Source organism: Cyprinus carpio, chromosome A5 (assembly GCF_018340385.1).
Source record: "Cyprinus carpio isolate SPL01 chromosome A5, ASM1834038v1, whole genome shotgun sequence".
Classification (NCBI taxonomy): Eukaryota; Metazoa; Chordata; class Actinopteri; order Cypriniformes; family Cyprinidae; genus Cyprinus; species Cyprinus carpio.
Window position 1 is genome coordinate 14,105,042 of NC_056576.1, and position 23,322 is coordinate 14,128,363.

At 37.2% G+C, this 23,322-nt stretch overlaps 3 protein-coding genes across 5 annotated transcripts; 2 read left to right on the plus strand and 1 right to left on the minus strand.

The window, feature by feature from the left end:
* The first annotated feature begins 1,047 nt into the window (after positions 1-1,047).
* On the plus strand, positions 1,048-5,740 carry LOC109090034 (histone acetyltransferase KAT5-like). 2 transcript variants are annotated; one of them, XM_019103895.2, is made up of 14 exons: positions 1,048-1,114; positions 1,223-1,289; positions 1,487-1,555; positions 1,681-1,817; positions 2,395-2,568; positions 2,680-2,760; positions 3,156-3,218; positions 3,501-3,749; positions 4,105-4,194; positions 4,420-4,560; positions 4,736-4,829; positions 4,944-5,103; positions 5,189-5,270; positions 5,415-5,740. In XM_019103895.2, exons 1-14 carry the CDS (start codon positions 1,100-1,102, stop codon positions 5,547-5,549), a joined length of 1,557 nt encoding a protein of 518 aa, XP_018959440.2. In that variant the 5' UTR covers positions 1,048-1,099; the 3' UTR covers positions 5,550-5,740. The 2 variants fall into 2 exon arrangements, with proteins under 2 accessions (XP_018959440.2, XP_042610141.1); XM_042754207.1 differs by lacking the exon at positions 3,156-3,218 and having other exon boundaries at positions 1,067-1,114.
* Positions 5,741-5,948: 208 nt separating this feature from the next.
* On the minus strand, positions 5,949-16,482 carry LOC109090441 (myotubularin-related protein 2-like). 2 transcript variants are annotated; one of them, XM_019104255.2, is made up of 16 exons: positions 16,222-16,482; positions 15,359-15,419; positions 15,223-15,246; positions 15,078-15,141; positions 14,897-14,991; positions 14,704-14,808; positions 11,186-11,290; positions 10,966-11,049; positions 10,330-10,479; positions 10,047-10,235; positions 9,782-9,967; positions 9,475-9,681; positions 8,253-8,345; positions 8,034-8,147; positions 7,601-7,698; positions 5,949-6,701 (listed from the first exon to the last, which is right to left on the minus strand). In XM_019104255.2, exons 1-16 carry the CDS (start codon positions 16,254-16,256, stop codon positions 6,668-6,670), a joined length of 1,644 nt encoding a protein of 547 aa, XP_018959800.1. In that variant the 5' UTR covers positions 16,257-16,482; the 3' UTR covers positions 5,949-6,667. The 2 variants fall into 2 exon arrangements, with proteins under 2 accessions (XP_018959800.1, XP_018959799.1); XM_019104254.2 differs by having other exon boundaries at positions 7,601-7,777; positions 16,222-16,476.
* Positions 16,483-17,550: 1,068 nt separating this feature from the next.
* Positions 17,551-20,973, plus strand: LOC109090442 (gap junction beta-1 protein-like). The gene is made up of 2 exons (XM_042754220.1): positions 17,551-17,687; positions 19,971-20,973. The coding sequence occupies exon 2, from the start codon at positions 19,985-19,987 to the stop codon at positions 20,705-20,707; it is 723 nt and encodes a 240-aa protein (XP_042610154.1). The 5' UTR covers positions 17,551-17,687; positions 19,971-19,984; the 3' UTR covers positions 20,708-20,973.
* Positions 20,974-23,322: the final 2,349 nt, after the last annotated feature.

A 23,322-nucleotide genomic window follows, 5' to 3' on the forward strand; every position in this document is an offset into this window, starting at 1 on the left:
CTCACTGTGCATTTAGTCTTCACTTTCTTGGCTCTTACATGAACTTGATGCATCCAAACTATTTGTAAGAGATGCACATTCTGTAGTAACTAAACTAAAGATAGAATACCTGATTTTTATTATTATTATTTTTAATATTACATAATTTACTTACTTTTCAATCTTTCAAACTGGACATTGGACAGCAAATGCCACAACGAAACATATAAAAACTATTCGTTTTTTATAAAGACTTTCATCTAATGGTGTATATCAGAGCTATAGCCCCCATAAGGAATGTAGAGGATGTAGTTGTATTCTAGAAATAATTTTAGTAATTGTATAATTACAGTTGGACAAAAACAGTGGTGATGTTTAAGCAATCTTTAATATTAGTACTAGTGATTTCCAGCAGGATAATCCCCATTTAAGTTACTTAGAGCTGTAAAAAGAACAGAAGAGATGAACAAGAAAAAATAAATAAAATAATTTCAGCAAAATAGTTAGACAACACTCTTTTTTAGTATTTTACCCTCAACTATTTTTAACAATAATTTTCATAAGTATTGTGTTCTTGTAGTTAAAGGGTACTCTGCTCACTGTGCATTTAGTCTTCACTTTCTTGGCTCTTACATGAACTTGATGCATCCAAACTATTTGTAAGAGATGCACATTCTGTAGTAACTAAACTAAATACCTGATTTTTATTATTATTATTTTTAATTTGACATAATTTACTTACTTTTCAATCTTTCAAACTGGACAATGGACAGCAAATGCCACAACGAAACATATAAAAACTATTCGTCTTTATAAATCTTTCATCTAAATGTCTAACTCAATTAATCAGCACATTTCATCGTAGTTAGCCTCACTGTATTTAGTATTTGCTCCTTACACTTTTTCTACACTGTTCTACATGTAAATCGAAAAACAAACATTTAAATTACTATATGAATTACTATATTACTACATTAATACTAATGGGAAAAAAGATAGCCATACCGCTAAAATAATTTTGATTAATAATAGATCAGTAAGCGCGTCACTCCATGCAAAATCAACGCGACTCGTGTTCTGTGACGCACTTTTGTGTGCGCCTGATATTAAAAAAAAAAAGATGGCGGATCACTCGGTAAGTAAACAAACAGTTAGTTCCTATGTAGTCTTAGTATCTATTTAAATAACATTTGTTCTGTCTTTGTTGTTCGATGTCATTTATAATGGCGTTATGTCCTCATAGGTTGAGATCACCGAGGGCTGTCGACTTCCCGTGCTGCGAAAAAATCAAGTAAATGAAGACGAATGGCGTAAGTATCCGCCTGACAGCTGCGCATAGAATGTACACATAACACTAGCAGCTTCTCTGCTTTACACAGCGCTCATGTGAACAAAAGTAGCTACATGTGAATAGCAGTACAAAGATCTCTCTCTCTCTATATGTAGATATTTAAGGATTTAACTGTTTGCTTGACCAAAAGTGATTCATAATTTTGTTCCTTCATAGCTTTGGCTGAAATTCTCAGTGTCAAAGACATCCTTGGGAAAAAGCTTTACTATGTCCACTATATTGACTGTGAGTATTAATCATTAGCTTTGGTCTTTGGTAAATACTTTAGTCACTTACTTCATTACATGAGTTCCTTTATTCAGCCTTTAAAGAAAAAAAAATCTTTTACTAAACTTTTTGTTTGTTGGAAGTCAATAAGCGTCTGGACGAGTGGGTTACTCCAGACCGGCTGGATATTAAGAAGCTCCAATTTCCCAAGAAGGAGGCAAAGACTCCCATGAAGGATGGCCTGCCTGGGTCTCGGCCGAGCTCCCCGGAGAGAGACGTGGTAAGAGAATCCACTCTTCAACCCTGCTGTGCCTCTAGACGTAGAAACGGCATTCCCCCACTTCAGTGGCAGAGATATACAGAATATCATATGCAGCTGTTTTCAAATTTGCATCATGTTCAGACTGCTTCAGCTACTTCAAGAGGCAAAACCCTCCCCACACCGGTACAGATGATCCCTGCCCATTCTTTTTTGCCAATCAATCTGCACAGCAAGTGTTTATGATGAATGGGCTGAATTAAAGACTAATTTGAATAAGCTCATTATACTCTTTTTAAACAGTGTGAGGGATGCAGTTTTTGCCTCGTCTCGATTTAAACTGCAGATAGCATTTAGAACCTTTTATGTGATGTTCAAATTAAAGATATTTATTGCAAAATAATTATAGCATTGTTAAAGGACTTACATAAGATTAAATCTTTGAAAGATGCCAAGTCATAATGTACATCTAAAATACTAGATATATTTTTAGTATTTATTGCACAGGAAACTAAAAAAAATATGTTTTGTTGCTCCTAAATCAAGTCTATTCATTTTGCAAATCATTTAGCTATCCTGTTTCTGATTGATCTTACAGAAAAGGAAAGCAGAGTCAGTCTCTTTGGCAACACAAGTGACCGCAGTGACTCCAGTGCCTTCACTTCCTAGTTCTGCGGAGGCGAGTCAGGCCTCTGTCTATCCAGCAATGAGAGATTCCTCTTTCAGCATTAAATCCAGAGATGAGCATGAACCACTCGCCTCTCTCACTACAGTAAGAAATGACTGTGTTTGAATTCTTAATTGTTAAATATATAGTATTTTTTAAAATATAATTTTAAAAATCAAATCTTTCTTTATTTGCTTTGCTTCTTCCTCCTGGAAGAATGGCACAACCTCCATCCAGCGTCATCTTATTCCTCCTCAGCCTGGGAGAAAAAGAAAAAGTTGTGGAGGGACAGACGAGGTATGTCCTGCAGATAAAAATGCTTATTCTCAAAATCAACATGTCATGAATATATCATGACAATGGTCCTGTAAGATGTTCAGCATCTATTAAAATTAGGATTGTGGCATTTTAGGGCACTTCTGTTCTTTTTATCTCATAGAGGTACTTTGCTATACTATTATTTAACTATAGTACTATGGCTTTATAGGTGAAATATTGTGTTATACAAGTTCTGTGCTATGCAAACAGTTCTATTAGGAACCAACACTGACTATTAGTGAGAGCAGAGTCTGTTTTGTGTTCCAACCAAAAAACCAGATGTTTTCCAATTAAATTTTGCTTTCTGCTCTACTATGACTTACCTTCCTCCATTCAAATTTCCCAAAGCTTTGCAACCCCTTGTGTTTTTCTAGATGGTAAAGATGTTCCAGAATAACAGCCCTCGCTGCTCCACCATCTATTTGCTGCCAGGAGAGGTCCGGCTCCTTTATTTCCCATTGCTTTTGCTTTAGTTTGAGTGTCTTGTCAGAATGGAGGCTTAGGGCTGTTAAAGAATCAGGTTCTAGATAGGATTCTGTAAATGAAATAATAGAGTCCATTGCACTGAATACATATATATTTTTGGAAAGAAATCAGGTAAACCTGCCATAAAAAAAAACACGTTTACATGAAACCCAAAACCTTGTTTTAAATATGAAGGACATTCTCATGTTTTGATGTTTCATATTATTCTCGCTGACTCTACTCTCTTATCCCAGGACTCTCAGGACAGTTCAGATGGAATCCCTTCTGCCCCACGCATGACTGGTAGTTTGGTGTCAGACCGCAGTCATGATGACATTGTGACACGAATGAAGAACATAGACTGTATTGAGCTGGGCCGGCACAGACTGAAGCCTTGGTACTTCTCTCCATACCCACAGGAGCTCACCTCTCTGCTCATTCTCTACCTCTGTGAATTCTGTCTCAAATACCTCAAGAGTCTCAAATGTCTTCAAAGACACCTGGTAAGACTAGTATGAAGACTTTAGGCTTAAGGTGTGGTCACATAAGCAACATTTCACAGGCATTGTCAGTAGTGAAGCTATGCATGAGGCACATCACACACTGAAGTCACATTTAAACCAAGCAGCTTTCTGTTGGTCCACGCAGCAAATTTGTATGACCAACTTGAACACCAACAAAATCTGCTTGGGGAACATTTTCAACCTCATGCAGAACTCTTGATTGCATGGATTCCTATTAAAATTTCACAATGGTAAATGTGACTACATCCTTAAATACATGTTATAGTTACACATATTTTGTGTATAATTGGTATTACATTTAATACAATTATTACTTCTTCTGTAACTTATAAAGACGAAATGCAACCTTCGGCATCCACCAGGAAATGAGATCTACCGCAAAGGAACCATCTCCTTTTTCGAAATAGATGGAAGAAAAAACAAGGTTTGTAATAAGAGGCAGATGAAAAAATTAGAGTTTGGATTAGTGATTTGACACAAATAACTCAAGTGGCTAAACTTAATAAAGAATATTTAAATGTTGCTGTTTGGATACTTTTTTTGTTTTACTTACACTAATAGGATTCAGTGCACCTGTTGTTGCATGTACTATACATCTTTGTTGTCTCTTGATGGTCTTTTAAATATTTGTTGCTCTTTCACTGCACAGGCATATTCCCAAAATTTGTGTTTATTGGCCAAATGCTTCCTGGACCATAAGACCCTTTACTACGACACAGACCCTTTCCTCTTCTATGTTATGACGGAGTATGACTCTAAGGGTTTCCATATAGTGGGCTACTTCTCAAAGGTATATTCTTTATCTGCTGGCATCTGTTGTTTTATGCTTTTTAATCCTTCAAACATTTGCATGTACTATATTTCCTAAAAATGAACACTTCTTGGTTTGATATTCTCTAATATAAAGTGTCCAAATAGTCTTTGAGGCCACAATATTAAATGTCTTTTTTTCTCTTCCATTAAAGGAGAAGGAATCAACAGAAGACTATAATGTGGCCTGTATCCTGACCTTACCACCTTATCAGAGAAGAGGCTATGGCAAATTACTAATTGAGTTCAGTGAGTAGTTTTACAGTTCTCAATTTGCAGTTAATAATTTATGCCACAGTGCTATTTAATATAATAAGCCCTGAATGTTGTGGGCCTTGTTTCATGTCACATCTTGTCTCCAAGGTTATGAGCTCTCAAAGGTGGAAGGAAAGACAGGCACCCCAGAGAAACCTCTGTCTGATTTGGGCCTGCTCTCCTACCGTTCATACTGGTCCCAGACCATTCTGGAGATACTCATGGACCTCAAATCAGAGAATGGAGAGCGGCCACAGATCACCATCAAGTATGTGCCCACTGTTTGTATTGTACTAAGGAAATACTTTGTAAGCACAGTTTTCTAGCAGCGTTCTTCCCTTTGTTGTTTTTAGTGAAATTAGTGAGATCACAAGTGTCAAGAAAGAGGATGTGATATCAACTCTTCAATACCTCAACCTCATCAATTATTATAAGGTAAAAAAAAAAACACTTTCATTGAAAGAATGCACTTTTTTTTTTATTTAAGCTCTCAAACGGAATTATTTTGGGGTTGAAAGTCAGACAACATTAGTTATATTCTTTGCAATTTCAGATTAGTTTTGCTCTTCTCCATTGCAGGGTCAGTATATCCTCACCTTGTCTGAGGACATAGTGGAAGGTCACGAGCGTGCCATGCAGAAACGCCACCTCCGCATTGATCCCAAATGCTTGCATTTCACTCCTAAAGACTGGAGCAAGAGGGGCAAGTGGTGAAGTTCAGAGGAGGGCTGCTAGCTCACAGCTACAGAGAGGAATTAAAACCAACATAAATACTGTAAATAGTCTTGTATTTATGTACTTTTATGGTTTTTATATCAAGCACTTGTTCGCAAATATTTTGAGCCATTTCAAAAATGTAACTGAATGTGATGTGTAAATAAACAAAACAGCCTGTTTGTACTGTTTGGGGCTATTAAGACATTTTCTCAGTCACTATAGATTAAAAGATAAAGGATTGTAGCCTTGCACATTATCTGAAATTTGTGATGGATTACATGTATTTAATCTTTCCGATATTCAATGACACGTCGTATCCTGCTACTCAAGACTGTACAACTACACATACTAAATGTAAACATCCCCACATGAACAAAACACTATCTATTGTCTAGGTCCAGTTACTGCAGATGTTTTATTGCTGTGGACGAATCCCAACTGAATTAGTGTCAACACTATTCTATTTGTCAACAATGTTAATGTATAAGCAAAAGTTAGATTATAAAGCATATTCTATATCATGATTACATAGTGTCATTTTACACAAAGTGCAAGAAAGTTTGGAATTTCAAGTAAAGACAAGTCTGTACTCAAAACCCTGAGGCTGAAAAAACTGGCCTCAACTTCCCTCTGCATCAAGATGATGCAGGCAGAATCCCAGTGACATCACAATACTTTGGTCATGTGATGCTCAGTCGCAGAGTTTTACTACATACAGCTCATACAGTACACAAGCCCTAATATGTTTCTAAAATGTATTAATGCTTCGATAGTCTTAATAAATGTATTAATATAATACCAGTATCAAACAGTTTTAGTGATTAAAAGCTTCTTCCATCCTTCTATCCAACCAGCTTGTAGCAGCGAGGTTAATGATGTTGGTGTGATTTTACATCAGGTGTGCATCACTGCAAGTAACACGAGAACCATGTGACAAGCTCATGCGGTGTGTGGGGATCAACATTCCTTAAAGCTGTCAAGAACTTATACGAAGGTTTGCACAGGTGTGATGGATCGTGTAGGAGACCCTGCCCTCTCAGAGGATGACGAAGCCGTACGATTAGCCGCCTCGCGCTGCAGCTCCTCCACCCTCTTCTGAAGCTCTGCCCGTTTTGCTAGCAACTCTTTGTAGCGCTGATGGACAGGTTCCTAGAATATATTGTTCATCAAACTGAGACTTTCAAAACAAACAAGCACAATAAATTTTAATACACATTATAAGCTCTTAAAATGATAACTAAAATGTCAGATGTTTAGTTGATGGATAATATAATTACTTCACTAATTACACACTTTGGTAATATTTATTAAAAAAAAAAAAAAAAAGAAAAGTGATTAAAAGATGGACAGATATAGTACTGTTAATAAAACCAATAGATACTCCATCTTTTTGTAGTAACACACCTTTAGTACACAACAGGGCTTTTCACATTTAAAATAGTTAACCCTGTGTCAATATAAACCCTGGGTAAACGTAATTCTGAGTTACCTTGATTAAAGTTTTAAAATTGCTCATATTTTTCATTGGGTTAACCATTAATCCTGGGTATTCATAAGTTGACACTGTACATTCCTAAACCCCATGTCAGCATTCTTATTTGTGGTGTCAGTGGAATTGAATGGACAATTGCAGTCAAATACTGTAGTTTTTCCTGAATGGAACTTCGGGTGGACTTTAAAGGCAAGAATTAAAGTCTCTTCTTCATTCCAGTTCACGTTTTCCATCACCATTCGTCATTTTTCCCCTCAAAGCTGAAAACTGTTTTTACAACTCACTGTGTTTCCATGAATGTTCAAACAGGGTTTCACAACTCTGGGTAAAAGTGGTGCTAACCCCACTTCTAATTTACAAATGTGAAACAAAACTTTACCCGCAGGGTTTAGAACGACAATAACCTAGGGTTTAAGTGCAGTGTGAAAAGCCCAAATTAAATGTTTAAATAATAATTTTTAAATATCAGACGAATGTGAGCAAACTTAGCTAGCAGAGTCAGATAATAAACCTGACCATTTCTGCACCTAAACATCCATTAAAACCTGGAGTGTACCTGTGGTCGCATGCGAGGATTCCAGCGTATGTAGTAGGTGACCCAGAGCTGGAGGTGTCGTATACCGACGGTGGGGAAGAGCACATGGGAGGGATAACCTACGTACAGCGGATTAACAAACTCCTCAAGCTGACTGTTCACAAATGACCATAAAGACACAGTGTGCTTCGGGACTTCCTAAACACAAAAACAGACAGTCCCTTAGACCTACACACATACTCATATAAGCATCTTATAAAACAACACTAATTTATAATTTAACATAATGACAAAGGATCATTTACTGTAAGTTGCTTTAGATTAAAGCATCTGCCAAATTACATTCTGATCCATTAAAGGCTAATTTTCTAACTTTAATTTTCAAACCTACTCTGCAAATAAGATGCATTCAAAGTGTACAAACATTTATGCCCAAGGCCATTCTCTCTCTTACCTCTTTGAGTCTTTGCTGTTCACTGTTACACAGAAATGTGCCAAAAAGGCAGCTGTATAGGTGATCGAGTATTGTTATGAGGAAATACTCATTGAATTCAAAAGCTGCAGGAAACTGCAAAAAGGCAAATATTTATATGTTTATATACACAGACACAGAAAATACAATGAAGACACAAGGAGGTGTTGCTCTGGTAACTCTGGGGTGTTTTGCACTCACCTGTCTTGTCATCTGCCAGACACAGTCAATGAACTGCAGGAAGATCGGAGAGCGATCTGCATCTGTGTGATTCTTATCACCATGACCCACTCTCTATATTCACAAAAATAATCATTTATGTTGAATATAGAATGATGAATATTTAGTTAAAAATGAACAGCATTTATTTGAAACAAATCTTTTGTCATTTTATAAATGCCTTCACTGTCACATTTTTAATTTAACGCATCCCTTATGAATAAAAGTATTAATTTCTTTACAAAGAAAATCATACTGACCCTAAATTTTGAATGATAGTGTACATATTATGTTTTTGTAACTTTTAATCATTTAAAAGTTAAGTCTATAACTAGATATTACATATTCTATAGGACTAAAAAATAGCAAATAATTTGCACCCGATATTTGAATGAAAATTTTATTTCCATTAGAAAGGCTAAAATGTGTTTCTGGATTAGCTGTGCAGCACATGAAACAAACAAATTGGCATCTATCACAGGTGCGGCTTCAGAATCAAATCACTGATGGTGCTTCTAAAATAAGTGAGAGTGCTATCTCTCTCTCGCTGAACTATTTGTTCAGTCCATTGCAATGGCGCAAGAGCGTTCCCTTTATAATCACTAAAAGCTGTCACTCATCTTTGTTCATCACAATCTCACAGAGTTATGTTATAATCAATGACGTTCTCTACGCTGCATAATGAATCTCTTATTTACATTGAGTCTACACTTTGTTATAATGAGATAATTAGTGCTGAACCAACACCTGAACAAAAACTGCGCCGATTTTAGTGGTGAGTGGATTCTAACTTAAAAGCCTCTGATTGGCTGTTGGGTTCCAGAAATCAACAGATATGTCTGTGATTGGCTACACTGCTCAACGCTGCAAAAGATGTTGAAATAGAAACTGATCTCCAGAGCGCAAACCATAAAGCACTGGACAGTTTGCCAAATCTGCAATGAAATGCCATTATTACAGCATTAACTGAGGGTGCTATTGATTTAATTTGGGAGCTGATATCATGAGGGAATGGAATGTTTGACTGGTCTGCAATGAAATGCCAGTGTAATGGTATGTGCACTTATATAGAACACTATAAAGCAGTCATTATTATAGGGAATAGTGAATGAGTTAACAAATAAGCAAGTTGGGATACAGCAAACCTTCTATCCCCTTACAGTCTTGCTTGTTGCTGTATCACGTAGACTACAACTGGACTGACCTGTTGGAAGCGGTGACCGAAGCTGAGCCATTCTTTTTCCAGCAGCATCTGAAAGCCTCGTATGGTTCTGTAGTGAGAGTCCAGCATTATCAGGGCCAGTGAGGTCAGCTGAGGAGTTCTGTCCCAGCCGTCACTGCAATGAACCACCACTGAGGTTTTCCCAGACTCCACCTTATCAGCTATCCTTAAAGCTCCTGCCAGAATCAACTATCACACACACACACCCCACACAATCAGTGCCAACTTCATCATCCTCATGTTTCTTAACATTTGAGAAAGGTAATTAACATGATCAATCTCGTCTCACCTTAATATGCTCCAGCCAGTGGGTGGACTCGAGATTGGAAAGCCAATGAGAGTCCTCAATGTTGGGATAGACAACCTCCTTCAGTTTCCGTAGAGACTCACGCATTACATGAATGTTGTGAATATCCAGAAACACCAGTTCAGCATTTTGATAAGCATCTTCACTCTCATATCCACCTCCTTTCATCTAAGATACAAACAGACACAGGCTTTCAAAGTTTCCCTTTCATTTAAAACAGACACATGACACGAAAGTGAATGTTTACCTTGTTAGCTGCAGCATTCACACTTGGTCTGGCATCGAATATGAACATTTTGTGTGATTGTGCATTTGCATCCATAATGGCCTGAAGGAGCTTTTCATCTTCTTTGCAGCGTCGACCATTCTGACCCACCATCGGTTGACTGGCACGAACCACTGCGGCCTGGCTCTCTGGGTGAATCCATGATAGCACCTAAACCAGGGCAAGCCAATAGCTTCAGTGGTGAGGCCCGAAGACGAATAATTGTGCGCACACAGATTGAAGTGTGATGATTCATGACACTGACCGGAATGCGTCCTTTGGCCCTAAAGCTGGAGACACGTCGCAGTTCCTCATCAGTAATGGTTACTGGGACAACTAGAGCTGCTGGGTATGAATCACATAGCTCATAGTGATCATTTACTTTGGAGATCCTCCAGCTCTCGTTTGGAAGACCCTAAACACACACACACATTTGTATTTAAAACATGACTCACAGATACTCGATTCTTAGCAGCTAATCATAGCATTCTAGATTTAAATATTTTTATAAAATGATGCTAAACTGTTTAAATTATTGATGTCACAGACAAGCTATATCCTCTCTTGTAACACTATATCCATCTCTTATATCACTCCATAATCTCATTCTTTTCAAATAATAAAATTGTTAATATTTAAAGGATTCTATTATTTTTTTAATAATACATTTATTATTATATAAATACTAGGTAATACAATTAAACCTTAATAATGAAATGTTGAATAATAAAATGATTATTGCAAAACAAAATCCTTCACGGTGATAAAAGCTACCTGTGCTTTACATTAGAGTCCAGATTACCCTAAAAGTATTTATTTTGCAATAAATATCAGATGACTGTATATCATCACCTTGTACAGTAACTCAAAAAACAAACAAATAAATAAACACACACTGTACCTGTCTCTTGTATTCAGCCAGGGGATCATACACCTTCCATCCACTCTCAGGGAACACCTGCTTATACTCAAATGCAAAGAGAGACTAGACAAAGAGAAGGGGAGGAGACATAGAGAGTGATACTAATTAATTTTAGGCTAAGGCTAAATCAGTTAAATTAGATATCTAAAATATTTCATGCTGCGTTAATATACACTCTCTGTCTATTTATGTTTCTCACCATGTTGTTTGACACTGGAAAAGCAAACTTCATCAGAACCTCAAACACTGATTTCTTTAGTGAGTCCTCTGGCTCCTTGTGCACAAAACGTAGATTCCTCATATCCTACAAGACATATATACATTAAGCAAATTTTCAAAAAATAAAAATAAAATTAACCATAAGGGTTTATTCTGTTGCTAAATTTCACATCCTGCCAACATCTTCAATGGTCCCACCACAAAACTTTTATATTTTATTTTTAGCAATGTATTTTCATATGTGCCAGATGTTCACATGTATAAAATGACAAAAGCACATAGCAAAATTACTAAAACTTAAACTATAAAATGAAAATTAAAAAATTAAAGTAAAACAAAAATACTACAATAACAACATTATATATATATAGTTTTAATTTTAATTGTAGTTAAAGTTTAAATAATAAGATGGAGGGACTTGTCCGGAATCAGAAAGTATACCAGGAGAGCAGCCTTTTGTGTTTTTTTGAAACGTGGCTAAGAGACTGCAGTGGTATAACCCTGGACACATTACTATTAAGGAACAAATATGCAACAAAGACATTTAACTCTTAGCAGTTATTCTGACACTTTTTTATTTACTGAGAGAGTTCTCTGTTTTGTTTACATTCCTCCATCTGCCCATGCAGAAACAGCCTGTGATTTGTTGCAGGCTACTGTTACGAGATTACAAGCTAAATATCCAGACTCTTTAATTTTTTATATGATTTTAACCATGCCTCCTCCTTCTCCAACTTTCTGCCCACATTTAAACAGTTCATTGACTGCCCTATAAGAGAAAACAAAACACTTGATCTCTTGTATTCTAATGTTAAAGATGCCTATAAATGCTGTTCCCTGCCACCCCTTAAGTTTTCTGACCACAGACTAGTTCATCTATCCTCTACTTATACTCCTGTTGTTAAAAGAATGCTTGTCACCACCAGAACTGTAAAATGCTGGTCCCATGAATCCATAGAATCTTTGCATGGTTGCCTGGACTTCTGTGAGCCCTATGGGGATGATATTGATGGTCTTACTGACTGTATCACAGAATACATTAAGTTTTGTACAGATATCTATATATCCAGCAGAGTGATCCTGTGTTGTTCCAATAATAAACCGTGGGTAACCAGAAGCCTGAAAGCGGTTAAATCTGAAGGAAAAGACCTTCAGGACTAGGGATATGGTTAAAGCAATGGAAATTAGGTGTGGATTGAAGGTAAAATTTAAGGAAGAGAAGCAAATCTGTAGTATATAAATTGGAACAACAGTTGGAGCAGGACAGGGCAAAACAGGTCTGAGCAAGATGAGAAAAATCACAGGCCTTGAGCAGAAGGGGGAATCACTGCTCGCTGGAGACCAAGTCCTTGTTGATGCATTAAATATGTTTTTCAACAGATTTGACTTTCCCACCACTTCCTGTCTGGCGCCGGAGGTTAATGTTTCCCTTCTCAGCATCTCACCACCAGCTGCTCCTTTAATATTCACCTCTCTTCAGGTGTAGAGGGAACTGGACAGACTAAATCAAGGAAAGGTGGCTGGGACTGATGGAATTAGCACCAAACTTCTAACAGCCTGCTCCGGTCAGCTGTGTGAAATTTTCTCTCATATGTTCAATCTGAGCCTGCGGTTGCAGAGGATTACTTCTTTGTGGAAAACATAGTGCCTGGTCCTCGTTCCCAAATGGAAACATCCAACAGACCTCAAGGATTACAGACCCATCGCCCTCACCTCTCACATAATGAAGACACTTGAGTAACTGCTCCTCTCCTACATCAGGCCCAAAGAGTGTACATTCACTGACCCTCTACAGTCTGCATACTTGCCTAATATCAGTATGGAGGACACTCTTATCTACATGATTCAGAGGGTCTATGCACATCTGAATAATCCTAGTGCAATTGTAAGAATTATGTTCTTTGATTTCTCAAGTGCATTCAACACCATCCAGCCGAACTTGCTGGGAGAGAAAATGAGGAGGTGCAGGTGGAGTTGCAGCATGTTCCATGGGTGACTGACTATTTAACTGCCAGCCCACAGTATGTGCGGTTCCAAAATTGTGTTTCAGATACCGTACTGTGTAGTACAGGGGCCCCACAGGGAACCGTTCTGTCTCCCTTTTCGGTTTAGTCTGTATACATCTGACTTTCAGTACAACTCTAAAACCTGTTTTCTTCAGAAATATTCGGAAGACTCAGCTGTTGTGGGCTGCATCAGGGATGGTTGTGAGGAGGAACACAGGAGTACAATTAGGGACTATGTGGGCTGGTGTAATAATCACCTGAGGCTTAACATCTCTAAGACCAAAGAAATGGTCATTGACTTTAGGAGGAAGGGGCTCAAACCAGATCAAGTTTCCATTCTGGGAACGGATGTGGATCTCGTTTCCAACTATAAGTACGTTGGAGTACAGCTGGTTAACAAACTGGACTGGTCCAGGCACATGGAGGCTGTATATAAAAAAGGTCAAAGCAGGCTATACTTTTTATGAAGGCTGTGATCTTTTAATATTTGTCAACCTTTGCTGTGCACCTTCTATAAGACTGTTGTGGCCAGTGCTCTCTTCTTTAGGTTGGTGTGCTAGAGGCTGGGAGCACATACACCAGACAGGAATAGACTAAATAACTGATTAAAAAGGCAAGCTCCATCATTGGCATCACACAGTATCAAGTGGAACAGGTGGCGAAGGTGAGGATGCTGAGAAAAATAAAAACTTATGAACAATGACATGCACCCACTACATGCCTTAAAAGCGTTTCCGTACAGCACTTTCAGTGGCAGGGTGATTCTACCAAAATGCAAGACTGAATGCATCGTAAGTCATTCCTGCCTGCTGCCTACAGGTTTTTTAATGTGCAATAACTGTGTGTATCTTTGTCTAAGTTCAATTTATTAATACTTTTTATTTGTTTGTTTTTGTTTCTACTCTTGTTTTTATTATTATTATCATTATAGAGTATTATAGTGTTTTCGGTTTAAATGTTATTTCTTGTTGTATTATCAGTTTTGGGAATAGTTTGTTATTGTTAATATATTTTGGAGTGTAGTATGTCTTATGTAAATATCTTTTGTTTGATTTTAGGAATGTAGACACAGACAGGTAGATAGATTGTTGTTGTCTGTGTGTAAGGTCTGAACGTGACTGCTGTCATTGTAACAAACCTAATGTCCTGTGAAGGATTAATAAAGAACGTAAAGTAAAGTTTGTGCTTTTTTGTTGTGCTTTTGTCATTTTTATTAGTTTTTCATATTTCTGTTTAGCTTTCTTTTTGATTTCATTTAAGTACTTAAGTTTATTTCTAACCTATAAGATTTTTAAGTTTTCATTTTTCATCTACTAATTATATTCCAGCTTAATTTAAATTAATGATTTATATATATATATATATATATATATATATATATATATATATAGTAATATATATATATATATATATATATATATGTATGTGTGTAGCTGTCTTCACATTGACAAAAAAAAGTATTTTTAAATTTTTTAAAAAAATCACTTAAAACCTTGCATGCAAGGCCGTATGAGACATCTCCTCTGCTAGTTGCTGCTCCGATCTTCTCTACTCTGCTCAAAACTCCGAGTGGTAGATCTAGTCCAAACACTGGCTCCTAGACAACAAATAAGGTAATTCAAGTCTTTAGTTTAGAAATTCACTCCAACAGTCATACAGAAACAGCATGAGGACATGGCTCTTACTCTGTCAGTGCACCTGAAGAAAAGTCTATAGTTAGTGACGGACAGAGATCCTCTAACAGGCCCAATGAACGGACAAATATAAGTCACATCTTTAGCTGTGGACACACACAATAAACACACACATTAAAACTATCAGAATAGATGATGTAAAGAAGTCAATATAATATAATACCACAAATACCGGAATCCTGAACATGTTCCTCTGGCAGAAGAGGAAGTTCGCCTTTACTGGGGTCTTTGTAGACCTGCACACAGAAGAACATGAGATTAATGCACAGGAACTGAGACTTGATCCAAGATTTACACTCACATTTACACTGTAATACCTTTTCAATTACCCTTCCTTTACTCTGTAAGGAAGAAGAAAAAAGATGATGTTCAGTTATAAAAACAGTTCAGAACATGCATCAGTTTTAAAAAATAGAATAAGAATTTCTGGGTTGGACTTTGGTCCTGACTGACCCGCAGCTCTGTGTCTGAAACTCTGGTGCCACTTGAGCGGTCTGAGCGCGTTGTGGTAGAGCTGAAAGGATATTAGAGGATGAAGACGGATTAAATGGAGTGAGTGAAGTGAAGTGACATACAGCCCAGTATTGTGACCCATACTCAGAATTTGTGCTCTACATTTAACCCATCCAAAGTGCACACAAACAGCAGTGAACACACACCCGGAGCGGTGGGCAGCCATTTATGCTGCGGCCCCCGGGAAGCAGCTGGGGGTTCGGTGCCTTGCTCAAGGGCACCTCAGTCGTGGTATTGCCAGCCCGAGACTCGAACCCACAACCTTAGGGTTAGGAGTCAAACTCTCTCACCATTAGGCAACTTCCCCAAAAAACTTCCCCATTAAAGCACACCTATGAGCTTTACGCATTAAAGGTACAGTTTTCTCAGAAATGAACATTCTGTCATCAATTACTGATCCTCATGTTGGTCCAAAAATGTGTATGTCTTTATTTCATGCATGGAACATACAGTACAGAATGTTAGAGACTGACAACCACAGTCATCATTCACTATCATTACATCTGCTTTTCTATACAGTAACAATGAGTTCTGCCTAACATCTCCTTTAATGTACTACACAATAATGAAAGAAAGTCAATCATACGGGTTTGGAACAAAACAATGTTGAGTTAATGATGACTATCCCGTCAGACAGAGAAATAATCACACATAGATTCTGCACTCCTCACAGAAAGCTTCAAAAATATTATATAAACGTCCGGGAACGTCTTTCATACAGCGCGTTTACGAAATTAAGCATTGTCAACATTCATTCAGTAATGCATATGTGTGAGAGAGTGTGTTTGTGTTTCCTCTGGTACCTGCACAACGACTCCACACTGTCGCTCTCCTCCATCCCGAACCGGACCGAACCGCGCCTCTGATAAAGTTGTGAAGTTAACTTAACTGTTAATTTAGTGACTGTGCTATGCGGAAACTCAGTGAACACAAACAGCGGAAGCTGCCATGTCTTCCCAGAATTCCTCTAGGTGGGGCTGGATGAGAGTGCGCGCTCGCGCATTAAGCGTTTGTGGCCATGAGCTTGTGCGCGTTTGTTGGTCACCTCGTCGGTTTGTGACGACAGATTGAAGCCAGATAAACGATATGAGACACGAACACCAGAATGAACACAAAGTAAATATATGTATATTAGCCTATAAACAACAACAATAACAACAACAAATAAAGTTAAAAGAATGTCCGTATTAGAAACCTTTATTTATTAGCTTAAATTTTTCACTAAAAGGTTAGTTAAATAAAACAGTTTACTGAAAATGGTTTATAAAGAGACTACAAATGTATTAATATTAAAGGATGTTGGGATTAGGGTTAATACAAATTAATAAATGAAATGCATTTTATTTTGACTAGCCTAAATGTGAATTTTAAAAGCTTGATATTAATACAGAATTGGTACAAAATTATTTTTAAAATGTATGTGTCAGCTGATAGACACTGACAAAATTCCCATTTAACAGATTTAATAACTACTATGAAAAATAAAGACAAGCTCAGTGACTGTACAATCTAACATTCAGTATGAGACAACAGCAAATAAAGGACAAAATGGAGTAGACATATAGAGGCAATCAGAATTTTTTGACAAGTAAAGTTTTAAAGTGGTTATTATTTTCATTTCCAGTAATAAGTTCCTAGTCAGCTGAAGTTTGTTATAAAACCTCAGATTAATAGAAATTAAAGCAACCTACAGTTGTATGTGCCATTTACCACATCAAAAGGAAAGAGCAAATAATAAATGCTATTTTTTTTCATGGATGGGACCATTTGGACATGGAACCCCATATTGGACAAATATTTCTTTTTAAGCTGCTGTTATGTGATTTTAATTGCTTTAATATAATTTATTTATCTAAAAACTAGGTTTGTTGTATACAAATTTGTGCATACAGAGACTGTATTAATGTACAGTGTGTGTGTTTAAACTTTCATGTTTGTACATGGCTATGAATGTGTGTAAAAGCAAAGTTATGTAAGGCTGTAGGCCTATATGTGAGCTGGTATATGTTCATGTGTAAATGCGTTTGTACATAACTTGCGTCACAGTGTCTGCTGGTGGGTGTGTGCCTTGGATCTTATCTGAATGGTTAAGGACCGGCAGCACAAGCATCTTTTGTGTGGAGACTTTTGTAGTGGGGTGAGTAACAGCGTGACACGGGTGATTAGCAATGCAAAGCTCCAGTACTGCGCCATGATCTGCTCTAGGGAAACAACCCTTTCCTGTGCAACTTCAACCTCTTCTTCTGCTCAGGGACCTCACCAACCGCAGGTAAACATCAGCCAAATACCAACTATATCAAACATAGTACTAAACCTACCAATTAAACTCTGTCATAATCAACTACCAACCGTGTTCAATCCAGCAAATCATAATCAACAAACTACCAAATCAGTCAAGTCAGCAGTGAAACACCCATCTATATGGTTGAACTAAAAATCTGTGCTTGAAGTGAAAATGTTCTGCAGTATCTCAGGTCTTGAGGCACTTTAGTGGATTTCTGATGTACATGTGTGTTTAGGAATTTGTTTATTTCTACACTTTTTAAAAATAAAGTTTCCTTATTAGCATTGATGGTTCCACGAAGAGAAGAACCTTTAACACTTATGGAGCCTGGATTAGAGTGTATGATGACATCCATCACTGTATTTCACTAAAACAATAATACAACCCAATCAAGACTTTACTAGCACTAGAGGGGAAAAAAAACTACCAGAAGTAATATAAAAAATACTTTGTGTTGATTGAGATATAGAAGACTTTATATTTTATTTTATTTATATATATATATATATACACACACACACTAAAAAGTATTCTGTTAGATGACGAGAGTGTAGAATAATAGTAGTATTCACCAATACCATACATGATATGAATGCATCATCATTTTAATGAATTACCTTATGGTTGCATATTACTGATTTAGGATATTTGCAAACCAAACTGTTGGTACATTTCTAACTGTTATGACCAATTCTAAACTTCTAAATATTTAATGCAAAACTTATAAAAACTGATTTCATAATGAGTGTGCTTAAATCTGGTAAAAAAGTAAAAAAACAAATAAAAAAAGAGGAAAGAAATGAAAAATGCTGCATGGTCCTGTGAGCATGTAATAATACACAAATCTACACTGAAAAGTGTTTAATTCATCCAATCAAAAAAAAATTAGGGTAATGATTCACATCTATATTTTTTAACTTGAGCCAATGAAAAATAAATAACTTTACCTAAGCTGGATATGACTAAGCGCAATTTAGGCAACGAAATCAAGACTCTCTTAAGGTTTATTTATTTATTTATTTATTTTTATTATTATTGTTATTATTATTATTTGCAAAGATAATTTTTTTTTTAAAAATGACGCTAAACATTTTTTTCTACTCACCCCGGTTTCAGAACGGTATAATACAGAGAAACACGAACAGAAACCGGTAAAATACCGATTCTGCTCGGAATGAACCGATTTTTTTCTGTCTCTCGTTTTTAAGCCCCGCACATTCGTGAGCACGTAGTTTTCTCGTTTTACTAAATTGTGAGCACGATATTACTAAATCTTGGCCAGAATTTAGTTGAATCATATCAAGGAACGGATTATTATATCGTGCGCACAATTTATTTAAAAGGAGGGAACAAGTTAGTAAGTCGTGTGCACGATTTAAACGAGGGAACGAATTATATTGTGCGCACGCTTTACTATTTTTTCCCCCGCATGTCAAATGTGGGGCTCCGTTCATGAGGCACTTTAAGCTCATGAACAAATAGATTTCCCCGGTTGTTGTTTTAGAACATTAAGCCCGCTCCACTGCACTACCTTTGCGCTCACGTCTCGCATCTTTTGCAGTGTCTCGAAGCACTGCCTTTTATGATGTCCTGCGACGGGGCCCCACATAAGGCCGGGGCCCCCACGCACCGCGGGGGTGTCCCGTACGCCACTGTGTGTATATAGGCTAATGAAACATTTGGGGGTAATTTTTTTTGTTTGTTTTTAAAGACATCTCTTATGTTTAAAAAGGATGCATTTGTTTTATCATAAATAGATTAAAAACAGTGATATTGTGAAACATTACTACAATTAAAATAACTGTCTCTATTTTAATATATTACAAATTTTTTATTTATTAATGTAATGCTGAATGTACAACAGCAATTACTGCAGTCTTAAGTGTCACATGATCCTTCAGAAATCATTCTAATATGATGATTTAGGGCTCAACAAATATTTATCATCATCAGTGTTGAAAACAGTTGTGCCGCTTAATTTTTGTGGAAAATTATGCATTTTTTTTTGATGAATATAAAGTTCAAAAGAATATAAACATAACATTATAAATGTCTTCAGTGTAGCTTTTGATCAATTTAATGTGTCCTTGCTGAATATAAGTATTATGATTTTTTTTATCTTCCCGATTCCAATTATTGTACTTATTGTAGGAAAAATAGCTATTATTAAAATATGCCAGATAACAAGCCGTACTGGGTTGAGAGTGGCTTCTCTTCTCTCTCTGTGTGCGTGTCCTAATAACTGTTGAGTTTTTCTCTGTCTTTCAGATCTGGAACCAAAAATGAACTGGGCGTCGTTTTATGCCGTGATCAGCGGCGCGAACCGACATTCCACCGGCATTGGGCGAATTTGGCTGTCTGTCCTCTTCATTTTCCGGATCCTGGTTCTTGTGGTGGCGGCGGAGAGTGTGTGGGGCGACGAGAAAGCGCATTTCACCTGCAACACCCAGCAGCCCGGCTGCAACAGCGTATGCTACGACCACTTCTTCCCCATCTCTCACATCCGACTGTGGGCGCTGCAGCTCATCATGGTCTCTACCCCCGCCCTGCTGGTTGTCATGCACATTGCACATCGTCGGCATATCGACAAAAAGTTGTATCGACAAGCTGGCCGCACCAGTCCAAAGGACCTAGAGCAGATAAAAAATCAAAAGATGAAGATTACCGGGGCCCTTTGGTGGACATACATGATCAGCCTGCTGTTCCGTGTGTTTTTCGAATCCGCCTTTATGTATCTGTTCTACATGCTTTACCCGGGATACAAGATGTTCCGGCTGGTAAAGTGTGACTCGTATCCGTGCCCAAACATAGTCGATTGCTTTGTGTCCCGACCAACAGAGAAAACCGTGTTCACTATATTCATGCTTGCGGTGTCCGGCATCTGCATCCTGCTCAACATCGCAGAAATCGTATTTCTTGTTGCAAGGGCAACAAGTCGCCATCTCAATAACTCCAAGGATTCCCCAGTGGGAGCCTGGATCTCTCAGAAACTGTGCTCCTTTTAGAAGTGCTCGCCCTGTCACTCCCTGAAACCAAAATAGGGCACTCACTCAAACTCAAACACTTCATTCACTCAGACACCTAATGTTAATGAGGGCTAATGTAATTGATGATGTTTTTAAATCTTATTTAACTCAGAATACTTAAAAAAAAATGTACTATTACTCCACACTATTTTAGAGCAATGTATAAATAAATTCATACTGCTGTATACAATTGAATACTCATATTGTACCTAAAAATACTACAGTGAAATAAAATCTTAATCGTTCTTTGTGGTAAAATCTTAATTATGAATTCAGCATTGCTTTTTTATTGTTTAAAAACTTTTGTGTGTCAAACAAATAGCCTAATTACTCCATGTATTCTAAAGGGTTACTCCACCCCAAAATAATTTTTTGTCATTAATCACTTACCCCCATGTTGTTCCAAAACCGTAAAATCTTTGTTCATCTTCAGAACACAATTTAAGATATTTTGGATGAAAACCGAGAGGCTTGTGACTGTCCCATATAGACTGCCAAGTAAAATACACTGTCAAGGTCCAGAAAAGTATGAAAAGCATCATTAGAATAGTCCATCTATGGAAGCAGATTAGTCTCAAATATAATTCACGCAAAAAACACGATTCACACATGCGTAGACAATTTCACATGCATGAAACCTAATCATTCACGTACACACAAAAAAAATTCACGTGCGTGACAAAAAAAATATATTCACAAAAAGCAATTCACATGCGCAAAATAAAATTATATATTCATAAAATACATTTCACAAATGCAAAACAGAATTCGTAGATTTACAGCTGTGCACAAAAACCTTTGAATGTTTAAAATGTACGAGTGTCTGAATGTACAAATCGTCATTTACTACGAATCCACTCGGACATCCATCATTCTGTGTTTTTGAGACTTTCCTGGCAGAGCTCTCTTCCCACGTGGGTCTGTCGTACTCTTTAGCCAATCAGATGCGAGCTTACCATTCAACCAATCATATCATAAGCCACTGAGAGTGCATTCAAGGAGCACGATTCTGCGCACCTTTTGCGCTATATGGATTAATTAGAAAGGAAATTAAGCCTTTACATCAGTAATTCCATAGACAGTAAAAGAAATGGACACAGCGACCCAATTGGAACTCAATTGAGACAAGTGAAGCCCATTTTTAGCGATTTTTAGCACTTCCGTTTGTGTTGTTAATGGTCAGTGTATGATTTGTGAAGTCAGCAACCTGTCTGACAGATGTAAATCTTCTAGTAGCTGCGCGTGCAAACTGCCATCGTTAATCTTGCAGAGACGGCGAGCTTGAGCGGGGAGTTCTTTGGCGTGAGTGAGCAGGAGTAAGTATTCTGATTAATTATTTTGTATAGTATTTTAAAATGTAACGCCAGGGCTTCTATGGGCTTCTCTCTTGACGTCTCCCCGATTGCCTACGAGCTTCTCCTCCTGTCTGTACGGTAATTTCTCTACTGTGTGACAGAGAGTCGAGTGGTTATGACGCAATCGTTAGCCTATTTTTACAAAAAACACACTCTCAGTGGCTTATGATATGATTGGTTGAATGGTAAGCTCGCATCTGATTGGCTAAAGAGTACGACAGACCCACGTGGGAAGAGAGCTCTGCCAGGAAAGTCTCAAAAACACACACACACACACAAACATCCGAGTGGATTCGTAGTAAATGACGATTTGTACATTCCAGACACTCGTACATTTTAAACATTCAAAGGTTTTTGTGCACAGTTTGTATATCTACGAATTGTGTTTTGCATTTGTGAAATGTATTTTATGAATATATAATTTTATTTTGCGCATGTGAATTGCTTTTTGTGAATGTATATTTTTTTTCACGCACGTGAATTTTTTTTGTGTGTACGTGAATTAGGTTTCATGCATGTGAAATTGTCTATGCATGTGTGAATCGTGTTTTTTTACGTGAATTATATTTGAGACTAATCTGCTTCCATATCCATCTGCCATCAGTGAGTCAACCGTAACGTTATGAAGCGATGAGAATACTTTTTGTACACGAAGAAAACAAAAATAATGACTTTATTCAACAATTACCTCTCCTCTGTGTCACTCCATATCACCGTAGTGTCATTTTGGAGAATATGGGCTGAACGCAAACTGCATACACTCTTCTTTGTCAGCCGCACGACAAGAGTACATTTTCTGCATGTATTTACGCTTTAATTTAAAAAAAAAAAAAAACAGAACAGTGTAAGCTGCCTGCGTTCAGCTCATATTCTCCAAATGCCGCTTCGGTGATGCGGAGAGACACCTCAGAGGACACAAATTGTTGAATAAATTTGTTATTTTTGTTTTCTTCGTGTACAAAAAGTATTCTCATCAATTCATAACGTTCCAGTTGAATTACTGATGGCAGATGGAGTATTCTGACAATGCTTTTATACCTTTCTTGACCTTGACAGTGTATTTTACTTGGCAGTTTTCATCCAAAATATCTTAAATTGTGTTCCGAAGACGAACGAAACTTTTATGGGTTTGGAACGACATGGGGGTAAGTGATTAATGACAAAATTTTCATTTTGGGATGGAGTATCCCTTTAATTGCACAAGTAGCCTATACTCCAGATTTATTTTTGTTTAACTTG